This window comes from Myotis daubentonii, chromosome 10 (genome assembly GCF_963259705.1).
Source record: "Myotis daubentonii chromosome 10, mMyoDau2.1, whole genome shotgun sequence".
NCBI classification, from domain to species: domain Eukaryota; kingdom Metazoa; phylum Chordata; class Mammalia; order Chiroptera; family Vespertilionidae; genus Myotis; species Myotis daubentonii.
The window spans coordinates 2,493,689-2,510,888 of NC_081849.1; the positions used below are offsets into that span (position 1 = coordinate 2,493,689).

A 17,200-nucleotide genomic window follows, 5' to 3' on the forward strand; every position below is an offset into this window, starting at 1 on the left:
CTCATGGACAGGATGGGCCAGGACTGTCCTGAGAGGGGCCAGCTTCGGGGACGGGAACTTCCTGTGTCCAGCAAGAGCCGAGTTCTGCCCTGGCCTCAGGCCCATCTGGAGGGGGTGGCCCTGCGGTTTCTGAAGGCTGACTGCTCGGGCCTCTGCTGCCACATTCGCATCGCGATGAAAGGAGTGAAAACGCCCCAGGAGGGTGCGTGGGGAGGCCGGCGCGGGAGGTGTGGGCGGAAACGCCGTCCTGCGGAGCAGTGAGCCGGGCCTTCCTGGGGGGAGGGGCAGGCAGCTGATGGACAGTGTCTCAGCATCTGAACCCTGGGAAGAGCCCGTAGTAGCCGGGGCCTCTGGGCTGAAGTGGGTGCGGGGCGGGTGTGTGGCCTCGGCTGGCCTAGGGGAGACTGAGGACACCGAGTGATGCCCCTTTGGGGACGTCGGCCTCCGAGGATGCCCGCCCTCCCTTCCATCCTCTCGGTCCTGCCTAGAGGGCAGTGGGGATGGTTTGGGAGTGAGGCCGTGCCACCCATGTCCATGCCAGGTGCACTGTTTATTTTTGCCACGTCAGACGTTGGGTCCTTAAGGACATGCCCGCTGAGTTTCCTCCCAGCACGGCCAGGCCCTGTGGGCAGCAGGATGTGTTGACAGGGAGACAGACAGACAAAGGGCCTCCGTCCCTGAAGAGCTCGTGTCCACGCAGTGTCCGCCTCTTCCCTCTCAGAGGGATGCTCTCCTTCGTCTGGGCCCTGGGATTCCTCCCGGGTTTTCTTTAACAGAAGCTGTCGCTCTTTGCTGTGGGGCTTTGGGGCCAGTCAGCCTGGGGTCCACGAACGGCAGTGTGGAGGGCGCACCAGGGGCCCACAGCCTGCCCCATGTCTCACTGGGAAGACTGAACGGAGTGTGCGCACAAGCTCTGCAGGGCCTCTGCCACCACCCATGAATGGGGGGCGCTGCCCGGGTGTCAGCAAATGGGCCCTGGCCTCAGCTCTGCCCCGCTCCCAGATCCTTCCTGGCAGGAAGTCTTGAGCCAGGTGGCCACCCACAGCACCTAGTGAGGGTCACCCACAGCACCTAGTGTGCGTCACCCACAGCACCTAGTGTGCGTCACCCACAGCACCTAGTGTGCGTCACCCACAGCACCTAGTGTGCGTCACCCACAGCACCTAGTGAGGGTCACCCACAGCACCTAGTGAGGGTCACCCACAGCACCTAGTGTGCGTCACCCACAGCACCTAGTGTGCGTCACCCACAGCACCTAGTGTGCGTCACCCACAGCACCTAGTGAGGGTCACCCACAGCACCTAGTGTGCGTCACCCACAGCACCTAGTGAGGGTCACCCACAGCACCTAGTGTGCGTCACCCACAGCACCTAGTGTGCGTCACCCACAGCACCTAGTGTAGCTCACCTGGACAGATGGCTTTCCCTTCAGGTCTGGGCTGGCTGGGGGAGCCAGAGGTGCTTAGGCACACCAGGAAGGCACTGGGTTGTGCAAACACTGAGCCACTCCTTCCCTTCCCTCAAGGCCCGAAACACCCTCCCCCCTCTCCTGCTCTGCACCCCAGGCCCACTGCTCAGCACTGATGGGGCCAGGCCTGACCCCTTTGTCAGGCCAAACCTGGCTGCAAGCTCAGGGGTGCCATTCGCAAGTGCTCCCTCTCGGGGCTCATGGAGTTCCCTGTGTCGCCCTTCCCCAGGCCCCTGCTTTCTCTTACAGCTGGGGTGACGGCTCTGGAAGGAAGCTCTTGGCAAGACACTCACCATGGTTTCCATGTGAATCTGCGTCAGCCTCTGTAGTGACTCCTGGGGACCTCAGTGAGAAGGTCAGATACTTAGACCAATTATCAATGTTCTGTTGTTTGGTCAGAGAGCCACAGGGCTGGCCACGGGGGCTGAGGCGCCCACAGAGGAGGCCCCCACGGAGGAGGCCCCCCAGGGCAGGCCCCCCATGAGGAGGTGCCCACGAGGAGACACCGGGGCCCATGTCCTCAGGGGAACCTGTGGGGCGCGGCTACAGTGTTTGGTCAGGTTCAAGCCTCGGACTGATGAGAAGGCACAGTCCTCTCGTGGCCACGTGCAAGTCCCAGCTTGGAGGGCAGAGCCCGCCCAGCACAATTACAGCCACCAGCTATAGTTGTGAGCTTGAACCTATGGTCCGAACACGTGGCCCCACGTGCCTGAGTGATGTGGGCTTGATAGAGTTCAGGTGCATGTAATTGAGGAGGCTCGAAACCCACGGGAATGTTGTAAACATCTTGACCACGCCCTGACTTTGCCCCGTGGCATCTGCTATAAAATAAAGACACGGCTTGTGCTCCGTGGTGCTCTCTCCATCAGAGGGGGCAGCATCCCACCCAGCCTCAGCTCTGTTCTCGTCTGCCTTTTCTAATCCTTACCGCCCTACTCGGTTCACCCATGGCCGTGTGGCGCGGCACAGAACCAAGCTGTGGAGGAAGGAGGGCGGCAGAGGCGGGTGTGAGGCTGGATCGCCGAGGGCGGCAGCAGGGAACCTACCATCGATCCCCGTCTGTACATGAACTTCCAGTCTTCAAGAGCCTATGAGTCTCAATGGTGGCCCTGGAGGTGGTGAGCTGAGCGGGACGCAGGCCCAGGAAGGAACGGGGCCGCTGGAGCCTCGGCTGCAGAGGAGAGCAGGCTCCCGTGGCCCTGGTCCCCCGGAACCCCTGGGACCTGTCCCTGCGGACTGACAGCAGGAGGAAAACCCTGGTGCATTTGGGGCAGCGTGCCGGCAGGGTCTCCAGCTTTCCTCGCCAGCACTGTCCTGCGTACCAGCTGGAGTCCCTGGCTGCCAGGACTGCCATCCGGGGGACACCTGCTGCCGTTCACGCTGTCGTCCTGCCACACGGGCCCACCCTGCAGGCTGACCTCGTCCACCCAGGCCCCCTCCGAGCTCCCAAGTTTACGCCCGAACAATGCCTGGCCTAGAAACACAGCCAGAGACTTCACTGAAGTTTTGTTACCTTCTGTGATAAAAGGCAAATAAATGTTCTGTCATTTTAAAAGTTGAATCCAAGTTGATGAGCCTAGCAACATGGGCAAGCCATGCAGTGGGGAGTCGCCCTGACCCGTGCTGGGCGGCTTAGTGCCCGGTGCGCTAAAGCATTAGGCACACAGATAAGCTCGGAACTATGGAGGGAGCCACGCCGTTCAGAATGGGCTCTCTCAGCTCCGTGTTTTTAGGGACTCCTGAGAGGGACGCTCGCAGAATCGCAGACCAAATTGCCTGGTGACTCGAAGGGAACTCACAGCCACCAAGCAGACAGAGATGTGCCCCCGCGCTGGGCTGCGCCCTCGGCTGGTGTCCTCCTCTGGGTGGCGGGTGGCATTGTTTCCTGTTTCCTCTGCTTTCTGAGGGAAGACGGCCTGTCACCACCCCCTGGAGGAGAGCAGACCCACTGGTGCGAGGTGACCAGGACTCACGCCTGGAGGGCCTGAGGGTGAGGCAGGGCAGGGATAATGGGCTAAATACAGAAACCTCACTCATGACTTCAAGTCTAGATCCCAGCACACGGCTGTGTGACCCAAAATGCACTTGAAATTTTAGCAAAAAGCCACCTCCTCGGCAGGATTTGGGAGCCTTGCAGGCCCCTGGACCCCACATAGCTCCCTCCCTGGGCACATCTCTGGCTGCACCCCTACCTGGCACCTCCCAGAAGGATGACTGCAACCACCTGCACCCCCAAGGGCTCCGACCTCCCCTCAGAACCGAGCACACACTGGAGCAGCCAGAGGTGCCACTCACAGCAAGCCCTGCCGCTGTGGGCGGGGCGGGGCGGGCGGGGCCTGGGGGCACGCTGCAGCTAGCGCCTCTGAGCAATGTCAGGGCCCAGCGCCCAAGCACTTACCTCCCAGGAAAAATGAACAAACCAAAGAACAGGGTGTGGAGCCACAGTGGACAATACCTGAGACTTCATGGGCACCAACACAGGAGGTGCAGAGAGAGAGGGACGAATGTAATTCTAATTTAAGCAGAATCTGAAAGTGAAACACCTACAACTCATGTCCACCTTTAAATAGCCCAGACCAGTCTCTGTGCAGGTTACAGGGAGAAAAGAGCAGGGGTGACCTGAGGGCTCCAGGCACCTGCACGCCCCTCTCCTGTCTGGAAGCGATGTCCGCGAGCGTTCCGGATGCGGGGGGAGCCGAGTCCAGCGCTGCCTAACAGAGACCGACCGAGCGTCCCCTGAAGGCCAGGCTCTGCAGCAGTGCTCGGGCTGGAGGACCCCCAGGCAGGGAAAGGCCTGCGCCCTGATGAAGTCCCGTCTCATGCATGACTAAGAGAGCAGCTCATGGAAACACATTTCATGGTGGACTGTTTACAATCTGGTAGTAGCCCAGCCGGTGTGGCTCAGTGGCTGAGCATGGACCTATGAACCAGGAGGTCATAATTCAATTCCCGTCAGGGCACAGGCCTGGGTTGCAGGCTCGATCCCCAGTGTGGGCTGTGCAGGAGGCAGCCGATCAATGATGCTCTCTCATCTTGATGTTTCTCTCTCTCTCTCCCCCTCTCCCTTCCTCTCTGAAATCAATAAAAATAAATAAATAAATAAATAACCAACCTATGGTAGCGAATGGGTAATATTTTAAGGCTGGTCTAAAAATAAGCAGAAATATTCTCAGGAAAGAGTGTACTGGGCATGACTGCATTTCCTTTGAAATTCAGGACACACTACAAATGTTTCCATTCAAAAATAGTAATTTATTTACTGGGAATATAACTGACATCCTGTAAAATGAATTAATTATGTACAGAATACATGTGTTCTACTGCACACTACACACACACGGCTCACAGGCCCCTCTTGGACTGGCCCTTCACGTCTGGGTCCCGTGTGCTGTCCCCCGACAACGCCAGCTGCTCACCCCCTAAAGCGCTTTCTGCAGAAGCAGCCGCAGTCTCCTCTGCTCGTCCGCCACGGGGGTCGCCCACTTCCGCTTCAAGAACTGGACATCCATGTGGCCAGAGGCTCTGGCCAGCACCAGGGCCAGGAAGCCGCCGCTGGTCCTCTCTGGCTCGCCCACGACCGCCATGGCCACCAGCCTGGAAAAGAGGCCGCATGACTGCGAGGCTCCTGGGGCGTGAACGAGAGTCTAACCACCGCATGAGTCAGAACGAACGTCAGAACAGAAGCCAGCACAGGGAAGCCTCTAAAACCCATTTTGAAAACTCGCTCCTGAACGAGAGGCTTGCTGCACGACCGCTGGTCACCGTCGCTGTGAAGCGTGAAGGACCTGCTCCCGGACAGGCGAACCCACAACCCTGGGCCGCAGGCAGCCCTGCCCTGAGACCAGACGGGCGGCGAGAAGCCTGCAGCCACCCCAGCAGCCCCATGCGCCCGCGTTCTTCCCATCCCCATCTGTCCAGGCCTCAGAGACAGTCTGGTCCTTCTGCTGGGCCCCAGGTCGAGAGCCACCGCATCACTGAGGGGCGGGGCAGGGAGAATTAAGCCCTCCTGAGCCCACAAAGGAACAAATCTTGAGAATTTCCACCTACTGAGTATGTTAAGACTGCTGCTTGGTTATTGCCACAAGCTGGGAACTCCAGGAACGATGCAGCAGGGGGAGGCCAGGGAGCCGGGAGAGCTCGAGGGCAGCACAGCAGCTCCCCCTGAGCTCTGCAGACATGGTGAGACCTGGTGCGGAAACGCCACTCAGCACTACCAGGCCCGCTCACTACTATTTGTTCTTAATCCTCACCCAAGGTTATTTTTCCATTGATTTTTCTCCAGGGAGAGTGGGAGGAAGGGGAAAAGAGTGACAGGGAAAGAGAGAAACATCGATGTGAGAAAGACATCAACTGGGTGCCTCCCGCATGTGCCCTGGGAGTGAGCCTGAAACCCAAGTACCTGCTCTTAACCAGGAATCGAACCCAAGACCCTCTGGTGCTCAGGCCACCGCTCCAACCACTGAAAACACTGGCCAGGGTTGTCAGAGCCAATTTAATGTGCTTTGGAAAAACATTAAAATAAAATGTGCTTCAGATCTGTGAGCCCAGCAGAATCCAGGCAAAGAGAGCAGAAAACAAAGCAGCATTGGGTTTGATCCTGGCCGCCCCGGCCTCAGTGCGCAGCGTTCATAATAACCTGCACTCTACTCTGAAAGGGGCAAATGCTTCCTTCTCTAAACTCCTGCCCTTAAAACTCTAGAGCAGCGGTTCTCAACCTGTGGGCCGCGACCCCTTTGGCGGTCGAACGACCCTTTCACAGGGGTCGCCTGAGACCATCCTGCATCTCAGATATTTACATGACGATTCATAACAGTAGCAACATGACAGTTATGAAGTAGCCACGAAAATGATGTTATGGTTGGGTCACAACATGAGGAACTGTATTTAAAGAACCAGAAGGTTGAGAACCACTGCTCTAGAGACAAATAATTGGGCACTTTCTTTGAATATTATCACTCCTTTAACTTAAACACTGCTTGCTGCTAACCTCTGAGGCAGGCGGTGTCTGGGAGAATGTTCTAGATCACGTCTGCCTTTTCTCCACTCCCTCGGTCTGCGCTGCTCCCTGCTGGCAGCCTCAGCCCAGCTGACTGACTGACCACCAGCCATGTAGGAGGGGGGGTTCGGGTTCGGGTCAGGCACAGTCGGCCCCAAGACCCCATGTCGCGAGTCTCTGCCAGACCTTCCTCCTGCCCATCCAAAGCCTGCCTCCCTCTGGCGCACACCTGGCCCGTGCCTCCTCGTTTCTCCCCACCCCGCTGTGGAACCTCATTTATTTTATTGTTTCTCACCCATCTGGCCACAAGGATGTGAGTCCACTGACTGGTCCACCACATACCCTGGTGCCAGGCGAGCAGCAGGTGCTCAATAAATATTTGTTTTATTAAGTAACTGACAAGCCTTTTGAAATAAATGACATGCATATTATGTGTTTAGAAGTGAATCTCAGTCTGGATTTTGATGATGTATTTTTTTAAATAATTAGAATAATGTATATACCCAGTGCTTTTCAGATCTTATCAGTGTGTCCCTCACACCCAGCAAGCAATTCTGTCTCATTCACTCTCCAGCTGGGTGGTCCCCGCCCTCCCCAGGCACCTAGAGCCATCGCCGTCAGGCAGTTACTAAAGAGAAATACAAAATCTTAGGGAAATAGTGAGCAGACAAGTGGGTCAGGAAAGAAGCCTTCACAGAGAAGGCTTTAGAAATAGTTCTAGTTTCCATAAATAAAACAAGACAGGGATGGCTGGAGGCCGACCGTGATCATCTCCACGTCACCGGGGCCACACAGAGGCCACACGCTGGTGCGACTGCGCCCCACTGTGGGCGGAGGAATGCGTCCAGGCGACAGGGTGTCAGTGACTGACTCCCAGTCATGGGCTGCGGGACACTAGATGGAGGGCGGCAGATGGTACGTACGGAACCTGAGAACATGACTAAGGAGCTCACACGTTTCTTCTTTTCTTTACTGAAGAGCAATGATGGGGAACTGGTGCCGTGTGAATTCTTTAATCCACAGACTACTCTGGACTAAACTGAAATCAACATACCTTAAAGTGGTTTGTAAATTATCACTTAAATTGATACTGTAGAAGCATTCCTTAAACAACAGAACACATGCTAACGTCACTACCGGGAAGCTCTGCAGGGGGCCTGGCGGCCAGCACGGTCCCTCAACCTACCTGTCCGGAGAGACGGGCTGCTTGGCTACGGGACCCAGGTCGCTCTTCAGGAGGTCCCAGACGTAGATGCAGGAGGTGTCGTCCTGGACGAAGAACACCGCTGGCCGGGTCGGGGACCACTGCAGGCCGGTGACGGCGCGGCCCGCGGTGCTGAGGCCCCACTGCAGCACCGGCCGCTCGGACGCCAGCTGGTGGAGCCTGATGGTCCCGTCGCAGCAGCCGGCCTGCGGGCAGGAACCAGGTCACGGCTGCTGCCCTCCAGCCAGCCTCACAGTGGGAAACACTGCCAGAGCATCCACATTTTTCAGTTCGTGCAGCAAAAATATCTTTTTGTTTTTGAAACATAGAATTCTAACATTAAATCTGTCCTAACAAACGACAAAGATAAGAATTCACCTGGGAGGTTCTGGGACATTTTTTACTCCTTTCCCTTCCCAAAGTGGCCAATAGGCAATGAATTCCGTGAATGTACAAGTAGGTGTTTATTTTTAGCAAAGTTGGATCTCAGTGATTCAAACACAGGGCATTAAGACTGGCTCCATGAAAATCAATAAGGCATCTTTAAAAAGATATGCATACATTTGCACCAATAATATAGTGATCCATCCCCTTGGGTTGAAATTTCCATAAAATAAAACGTAGCTGGTTTAGTAAAAGACCAACATTTAGCTAAAAAGAGAAGCTTGTGCTCTATATACTAAGTCAGTCCATAAACAAGGCAGAGGTGCGGACGGCATCCCGCGAGGCTCAGGGCACTCAGGGGCCTGAGCGCGTGGCCTGCGGCCGGTGTGTCCTGCACAGTGAGCACGTCTCACTGCCCGGATCTTGGTCTCCACGTGTTTTTTCCTAACAGGAGCCGGGACTCCCTGGAGCCAGGGCTGACTCCAGGAATTTACTACCCCAAAAAGCAAAAAAGGGCTCACAGAATGATGCCAGAGAGCAAAGGGCCAGTTCCAAGGACCCCCTAGGGGTGCTCTGAACAGAGCAGGGGCAGCAAATGGCTGTAAGCCACTGAGGAGAGTAAGGAGCCATGTGCCCACACCTACATTACACATACATGCCTCCATACATACCAACAAACATGCCTGCCTACATGTACACCTAACATACATATTTACGTACTCCTACACAGTAGGAGAGACAGAGAGCAAACTAGTACACATGGAATTAACTACAGGATGCAAAGCCACCCTCGGAAACCACCACCAACAGATGCCAGCGAAGATCATGAATGGATGCAGGTAAGAATGTGAGCACATAGATGCGGAAGTGAGGCTGCAGGTGAGGACGGAGGCAGGTGAGGACCTGAGGCTGCAGGATAGGATGGGTGCAGGTGGGGAGGGTACAGGATAGGATGGGTGCAGGTGGGGAGGGTGCAGGATAGGATGGGTGCAGGTGGGGAGGGTGCAGGATAGGATGGGTGCAGGTGGGGAGGGTGCAGGATAGGATGGGTGCAGGTGTGGAGGGTGCAGGATAGGATGGGTGCAGGTGGGGAGGGTGCAGGATAGGATGGGTGCAGGTGGGGAGGGTGCAGGTGGGGAGGGCGCAGGTGAGGAGGGCGCAGGTGTGGAGGTGATGAATGGCAGGCACGTAGCAGAGCATCCACTGGTCTCCCCGTGGAATGGCCATTATCAGAAAGGGAAGACAGCACCTCCTCAGTGTTCCCACCTGACCCAGGAGCCATCAGGTGGGCGAAGACGGAAAACGGAGTCTAACTCGCACACACTCAAACTGAGGAGCGCCGTTCAGGTTGTGAGAGACTGAAGAGACGCAATAGCAGAGGAGATGCGTGACCGGGAAGGTTACTGCAGCCACTCCCACTGGTCAGGGGGGGGCGCTGCACTGGCTTCCTGCTGATGCGGCTCTGTCACCAGAGCAGCCATCACTCAGCCACTTAGGGTGGGAGTCCCGCCTGCACCTCTGGGAGGACTTCAGGACTAAGTGCACCCGCAGGAGAGGGCTGAGCCAGGAGGCAAGGGTGTGCCTGTGGGGCACCCACAGGCTGGGCAGGCAGGGACCCCCTGCTCCTCCTGGGAGTCCCCTGTAACACTGAAACTAGGTCAGAGCGCCAAGTGTCAAGAGGTCTAAGTAGCCATGTCATGACCTGCACAGCTGGGAGGGGCTTTCAGGAAACCTCTCGGTGACACGTGCGGACCCGCCGCCTGCGGGGACTGCGGCGCAGTAAACAGTTGGTGCTAAAAGCCGATCCGTCCCTGCAAGGGCTTTGCTGCCCCAACGGAACCGGCGCCTTAAACACAGACTCCTCACCAAGAACGCCGGCTCTCCAAAGGGCGAGAAGTCCACCGCGGTCACCTTCACCGGCCTCTCGCCGTGCTGCTGGGGTTTGAAGAATCTGGGAAATACTCTCAGGTCCTGTCTGGAGCCATGGCCGACAAAACCCTGGTGATAAGCACACAACAGTGACGAAAGCCAAGGCAGTACAAGGCTGGGTAAAGCTAGTCTCCTCGAAACAGCTTAAGCAACATTGTAAAAGCCGTGAATTCATCTTTAGTGACGACATTGATCAAGCAACTCTAGGAAAGAAGAAGGGTTCCAGAATGAAGTTTAGAATATTCCTCACCATGTTGGTGCCGACAATAAAGTGATTAGGATCTGAAGGCAAAAATTTAACATTCAGTGTTTGTGCAGCTCCCCAGCGTCCGTCGCCTTTGTGGGAAAGGCTGGAAGAAACAGCAGAGGTGAGCGGACGGGCTGGAACCGCGGGCCATGACGGCGCAGCACACGCATCACACGTGTCCTGTGACTGCTTCCCATGTTCTGTGCTCTGGACAGTTTCCTCAGATACGTCTCACATGCCATGCTACTCCACATTCCCCTCCTTTATTCTCACGGGTCAGTCTCGCTTCTAGAACTCTCTTAGATTGTGCCGTTATCTCCGCCTGCGAACCCGCGGGCTGTGCAGCAGGGTCTGTAACCTCTCCTTCGGCTGCACGGATCAGGCCTGGGATGCTGGCGTCTCAGCTGCGGCCTCTGAGCTTGGGGTTTCAAGTCTCCTCCTCCGCCATCTCCTGGGCTGGGGCGGGGCTTTCTGGTTTCTCTCTCATGAAGGGACAAGGACCCCAGTGCTGTGCGGGGTCCAGCCCCACCTTCCAGCCTCGGGCAAGCCCACAGCACGCAGCCCGGCATGGGTGGAGCCACAGCAGCAGCGGGGCCCAGGGGCCCAGCCTCATCCTACACAGACACACACACACAGACGGGCTGCCCCTGGCTCCAGCCTCCACCCTGGACCTGGCACCGACAGACGCTCCTCTCATTTAAAGACTTGTGTGCATGGTTGTAACAGCAGAAACCGCTCTGCCTGCGCCAGAAGCAGGAATCTGGCCACGGTCTCTCTCACCCACACTCAGGACTGCAACTGTCAAAAGCAGACCCTCCTATCACTCGCAGAACAGAGCTGAGCCCGCCCCTGCCCCCCGCCCGCCAGGCTGCCCAGATCCTGCCTCAGATCCACTCCTCCTCATCTGTGTGGGACCTGGACCCCGAGCCAGGCACTGGAGAGGGCAGGGCCTCCCTCTCACCATTCCTACGACCTTAGCTGAAAGGCACCCTCATCCCCATGACAGCTGCCCGGCCCTGACCCTGACCTTCCACACCGATCCCTGCAACAGCCCAGGCGCCTCCGCTCCACACTTTCCCTCTAAGCCCCGAGCAGCTCCCGGTCGCCATCAGGAACAGAGGACCGTGGAAACCTCACGCAGCAACACTGACTCATCCTTCTCTGGACGGCAAGCCTCCAGGTCCTGCCCTCACTGTGTCATGGCCTCATGCCCTGGCTCCACGTCCTGCTCCTGCTGATCAGACATTCCTGGTCCACCTCCCACCTCAGGGTCACCTCTCCAAGAAGTCACCAGTCACCCCCACCATCACCCTGAGCTCCCACAAGCATGTGCATGTCCCATAAAGCGAGTCACGCATGTGCCATACCCATGGTGGACGAGGAGACATGCCGCCACCCACGGTCACTCCCTCCTCAGACTCCCGAGTTCAGTGACAGATGGGAGAGAGGGCACAGGACCTGGCAAGGACGCTCGGGAGCTCCCGGGCCAGGGCCGTCTGCATCTGCGTGACAGTCACCTGCCCCTCGCGGCCAGGTCTGTGCCTCTCCCCTTTGTAGGCACGCGTCCCGGGGGACCACCATGAACACCCCTCTCACTAAGCGCTATTCCCCTGACACAGGGAGCCCCCCTCCATAACCACGGGGACTACATGTCTGCGTGCTTACAAGAGCCCGGGGTCCCACCAGCCCAGGGGCCACCCTGAGCACGAAGGACTGGGGTCTGCGACCACCGGTCCTGTTTAACTTCATGGTTGTATTAACACTGAGTGAAAAATAGTCACATCGCACCGATTTGTACGATGGACCATATTTTGATCAAAGAAAAGCAGTCGGCTCTCCATTTGCGATGTGCCTTTACACTGACTCATGAATGACCAGGCGTTCGGCCATCATCTCTGTCGCCTCCCCATGTGGGACACGGGCCTGTGCTGAGGGGCTGCCTCCCGGGGGCACTTACCTGTCGCTCAGCCGAGTCACAGAGCTGTGCACCAGCTTTATCCTCCCTCCGGGGATGAGCCCTAAAAGCAGGGAGACGGGGATAGAGGTGCCTCTGAGGACAAGCGGCCGGTCCCTGGAATCACGCTTCACTGCTCCACACCTGTGTCAGGGGCCAGACCGGGAGGCAGGAGGCCCCCGGGGGCAGGTGCGGCTCCTGAACACCCTCGGCGCTCAGCCAACAATAAGGGTCTGCAGTCAGAGCCTGGGGAAGGGCTGTGAGTCACGGCCAGGAAGCCCTTGCCTCTCAGACCTGATCCGGCAGCACACAGAGCGGAAGACACACGAATGAAAACCAGCCTCAGCATCCCCCTGCGCCCTCGCAGCAGCACAGGCCGGGCGCCCCGCTCCGTGCCCCTGCCTCCTCCCAACGACTCGCACACCACCCTCCCTCAGCGTCATCATGGCCACAACCTGCCCCTCAGCCAGCGGTGGCTTTGCTTCCTGTCTATTCCCAATGCCATCTTCCCGTTCTAATTGCTGCATCTTGAAACCCAAATTCTGGGCAAGGCCCTGTCCTCAGTGTGCCCGTAAGTAAGCTCAGCCCACAGGCGAAGCCAGGAGACGGCCAATGCTGCCACCACAGGTGGGAAGCCAGCCAGGCCTCGCGCCCTTGGCAGCACCCTTCTCACCTGAGCCCCGGGCCCTCAGCCCACACTCCCCATCCGCTCACCTGCTTCCTGGCACCTGGGATGGGACCAGGTTGCTCAGAGAACGCTCATCAGTGAAGGACTGGCTCCCACCACAGTGGGTGCTCTCTGACCGGCCCCCAATCTAATGCACGAGCTAGAGCTTGGGCCAGACACGGGTCCCTGATGTACAACGTAGGGATTCAAGGGACACACGTCAGGGCACTAACGCGCTCGGCCTTGCTGCCAGCACTCAGCCCGCACGCCCTTCCTCACTGCAGCTGAGTCGCTCACACAATGGCCGATGAGGTTGTAAGACACGTGACCTTCATGTTCATCTTTCAGGTAGCCAACCACTTATTTTCCAAGTAGTCAATGCTATCTTTAATCTTTCATTTTCAGCAAACACTGACAGAAATTCATTTTTTTCATTTAATAGTTACCTAAATCACTTATCGAACCTGCAAGATCTGCCTTTGGTAATTCAACAACCACCTAAGAACAGAATATTGAGATGAACATTAACACATTTTCTAATGAGGGAGCCATCTAAGCGCAGCACAGGTCTCACAGACACCAGCTGAGCGGGTGCTGGAAGCGTAACTGCGCCAGGCAGAGGGCCTCGCTTCAGAATCACCCCTGCGACGCTGCCGCCCCTCCCGCCCTCGCCCCTCCCTGACGTCGGGCCAGGGCCTCGGAGCATCGCACGTCCTTTACCCTCATGCCTGACAGCCCATCCCTGGTCCACGTGCGTCCGCCCCCACAGGACCCACAGCTCCTGGGACACTGCCCTCCCCTGCCTCCCCGTCACGTGGCCCTGGCAGCCTTCTCCCCAACAGCCACACACTCTGCTCCCAGAACCTGGGAGTGCAGGGGCGCAGTGCCCGCGTGCCCCACTCACCCACACGTTGAGAACCCCACTCTCGTCCAAGGAAGCGATGTGGAACGACAAACCCGACATTTCTAACAGAGAGAGAGAAATGGCTCAGAGAGGAGTGCACAGGCCACAGCCTGAGTTCGGGGTTCGAGGGCGGTGCAGGGTCGCGTACCTTCCTGAGCAGAAAAGGGCGAGAGGACAAAGCTCTGTTTCCTGTGGCCAGACGCCGCGACAGGCTCGATGGCTTGCAGGGGACTGCGGTGGTTCACAGGGGTGAGGACGCCATCTGGGGAGGCACGGGCGCCAGGGAGCGATAAGTTAGAGACACACGGCCGTCAGGGAGGGGCAAACACAGGTGCTTCTGGGACACATGCTCCCCACGGGACCACGCTGAGGCTCCCTGGGGCCACTGCCTTCCGCATGACCACGGAGCAGACCACAGCCCCCAGCCACCTGTGAGAAGAATAGCACATCCCGCCTGCGGGTGGAGGGCCCTGGGACTCCCTCCCAGGGGGTGTGGGTCTCAAGGACGGACGGAGACCAGAGAGACAGCTCAGCTCCCAGGGCAGCCACCTGACGGGCAGGGCAGCCTGGAGCTGCTGCTTTGGGAGGGAGGGGCCACAGAGGCGGCCATGGAGGGGAGTCCGGGCAGACTCGCCCCAACCCTGTCAGACCCCCAACACCTGCTCTGACTACAGCCCCGGCCTACACACTGTCCAGGAGAAACAACCAAAGTCCACAAGGGCTCCTGTAAAAACAGTCAAAGCATTTCAGCCGATGAAAATTCTCCCCTGAAAACAGGCAGGAAACAGAAAACGCAAACTCTACCCTGCATCTCACCTCCTCAAAAAGCACGTATGTAAAACAAACACACACACAGAAACACCTGGAATCAGAAACTCAGAACAGAAATTTTAACAAAACGAGCAAGAAATAAAGAGAGAGCTGGGGCTGAGCTCAGCAAAGATGACGCATAAACGGCAGGTCTGGAGCCGATGGGCAGGACGCAGGCGGTGCCGAGATGCGGCTCGGACTTCTCCTGAGGTCCATGGACCCCTCACTCCCCGGAGCCACTGAAGCCTCGTAGGTTTGGGGACAGGACATGGTGGTGAACTCAGAGGTTAACCAGTAACATGGGCAGCACATGTGAAAGGTGTCTATTCCAACAGCATCACACTGACGGGGATCCTATTTCCCGCCAAGGGCCGTTTGGATATTAATAACATCATCTGTGGGCCACACCAGATCATCCACTTAAACATTAGCTGCTGTATTGGGTCAAACATTTAATGCCTTGGCAGGGCCAGCCCAAATGATTTCGCGGGCCTTATACGGCACATGGGCTGGAGGTTCCCCACCCATGCTATAGACTCACACATTCTCCCTCAAAGGGGCAAAAATTGGTTGTTAGGAGACCAAAAAAAAAAAAAAATACTTGCTCTTTTTATGTATAAAACACAGACACACATACAGTAAGATATGCCATGCATGTGTGGTGCTGACTCTCCTAGAGGGCTGAGCAGGAAAAGGAGTGTGAGAGAATGAGAAGACAAGCCCTAGCGGCGAGGAAATACTTGTGAAGACACATCTGATGAAGGGCTGGTGTCCAAAATGCACAAAGAACCCTTACAACTCAGCCATGAGAAAGCAGTGAATCCATTTAAAACGTGTAAAAGACCTGAACAGACACATCTCAGACAGAAAGCAAGCAAGCACCTGAGGCGCTCCACACCCCTTGTCATCCGAGAGCCACCGTGAGAAGAGCGGGAGGCTGCCACACGCCTGTCAGTGGGCAAAAACACTGATGGCCGCGTGCCGCCCGGTGCAGACACCCAGAGTGCCTGTGAGGAGGCCATGTGGTGTGAGCATGCGGAGCCCACAGAACCGACAAAGCGCCTGGTGTTTCCTGGAGGGAACGACCGCTCAGCAGCGGGAGCTGAACTGGGAACTCACAAGAGCACAGGGGAGCCACAGAGACGCGACACGAGGAAAGAAGCCAGACGCGAGGGCGTATGCTCCACAGGGCCCTCGCACCTTCCATCTGGAGAAGCGGGACAGAGACAGAACGGACCAGTGATGGTGGGGCAGGGGGAAGGGCGCCAGGGTGGGGACAAGTGAGAGTGAGGTCCTTCGAGTGGAGAGCCCTCATCTCTGAGCAGCAGCGGTGGAGGGTGAGACGCATTGGACACGATGCCTGGGAAGCACTGGAAAGAGCCCACACACAAGACTCTGCCAAGTGGTGGGGGTGCTGCTGAGGGACTGGTTGGTTTTGATTGTAGTTGTGCTTGTTTGCCTGTGGTTACGGTTGGTTGTTTGTGGTTGGCTAGTTGTGGTTGTGTGGCTATGGTTAGTTGTGGCTGGGTTGTTTGGTTATAGTTGATTGTGGCTGTAGCTCAGCCGTGGGCAAACTACGGCCCGCGGGCCGGAACCACCCGTTTGAAATGAATAAAACTAAAAAAAAAAAAAAAAAAAAAGCCCTTACCCTGTTATGTAATGATGTTTACTTTGAATTTATATTAGTTCACACAAACACTCCATCCATGCTTTTGTTCTGGCCCTCCGGTCCAGTTTAAGAACCCATTGTGGTCCTCGCGTCAAAAAGTTTGCCCACCCCTGCTGTAGCTGGTTAGCTGTGGTTGCTTGGTTGTGGCTGTATTGGTTGGTTGTGGTTGTGTGGTTGTGGCTGTGTTGGTTGGTTGTGCTTGTTTGATTGTGGCTGGGTTGGTTGGCTGTGGCTGTGTGGTTGTGGCTGTGTTGGTTGGTTGTGCTTGTTTGATTGTGGCTGTGTTAGTTGGCTGTGGCTGTGGTTGTGGCTATGTTGGTTGTTGTGTTTGTTTGTTTGTGGCTGTGTTGTTTGGTTGTGGCTGTGGTTGTTTGGTTGTGGCTGTGTTGGTTGGTTGTGGTTGTGGCTGTGTTGGTTGGTTGTGGTTATGTGGGTGTGGCTGTGTTGGTTGGTTGTGGTTGTGTTGGCTGGTTGTGGTTGTGTTGGTTGGTTGTGGCTCTGTTGGTTGTGGTTGTGTGGTTGTGGCTGTGTTGGTTGATGGTGGTTGTTTGGGTGTGGCTGTGTTGGTTGGTGGTGCTTGTGGTTGTGTTGGCTGGTTGTGGTTGTGTTGGCTGTTTGTGGCTGTGGTGGTTGTGGTGGTTGTGTAGTTGTATTGGTTGGTTGTGGCTGTGTTGGTTGGTTGTGGTTGTGGCTGTGTTGGTTGGTTGTAACTGTGTTGTTTGGTGGTGCTTGTGGTTGTGGTTGTGTTGGTTGGTTGTGGCTGTGTTGGCTGTGGTTGTGTTGGTTGGTTGGTTGTAGCTGTTTGGTTGGTTGTGGTTGTGTGGGTGTGGCTGTGTTGGTTGGTTGGTTGTAGCTGTTTGGTTGTGGCTGTGCTGGCTGGCTGTGGTTGCTTGGTGTGCTCACAGTTATGGTTGCAGCTACAGCTGCCTGGCATGAAGTATTCTTGGGGTCCAGCCAAGGATGCTGCAG

At 56.8% G+C, this 17,200-nt stretch overlaps 1 protein-coding gene across 9 annotated transcripts in view; it reads right to left on the bottom strand.

The window, feature by feature from the left end:
* Positions 1–4,698: 4,698 nt before the first annotated feature.
* DYNC2I1 (dynein 2 intermediate chain 1) overlaps positions 4,699–17,200 on the bottom strand; it is a 68,819-nt gene continuing 56,317 nt past the window's right edge. For 8 of the 9 annotated variants that reach the window (XM_059711299.1, XM_059711297.1, XM_059711295.1 and 5 more), the window contains 8 exons: positions 13,901–14,014; positions 13,753–13,814; positions 13,295–13,346; positions 12,185–12,245; positions 10,231–10,330; positions 9,918–10,049; positions 7,650–7,873; positions 4,699–5,061 (listed from right to left, as the gene is read on the bottom strand). In XM_059711299.1, coding sequence (XP_059567282.1) covers positions 4,887–5,061; positions 7,650–7,873; positions 9,918–10,049; positions 10,231–10,330; positions 12,185–12,245; positions 13,295–13,346; positions 13,753–13,814; positions 13,901–14,014 — 920 coding nt within the window. In that variant the 3' untranslated portion in view covers positions 4,699–4,886. Of the gene's footprint in view, positions 5,062–7,649; positions 7,874–9,917; positions 10,050–10,230; positions 10,331–12,184; positions 12,246–13,294; positions 13,347–13,752; positions 13,815–13,900; positions 14,015–17,200 lie in introns of those variants that run through there. The other variant, XR_009454674.1, reaches the window with a different exon arrangement.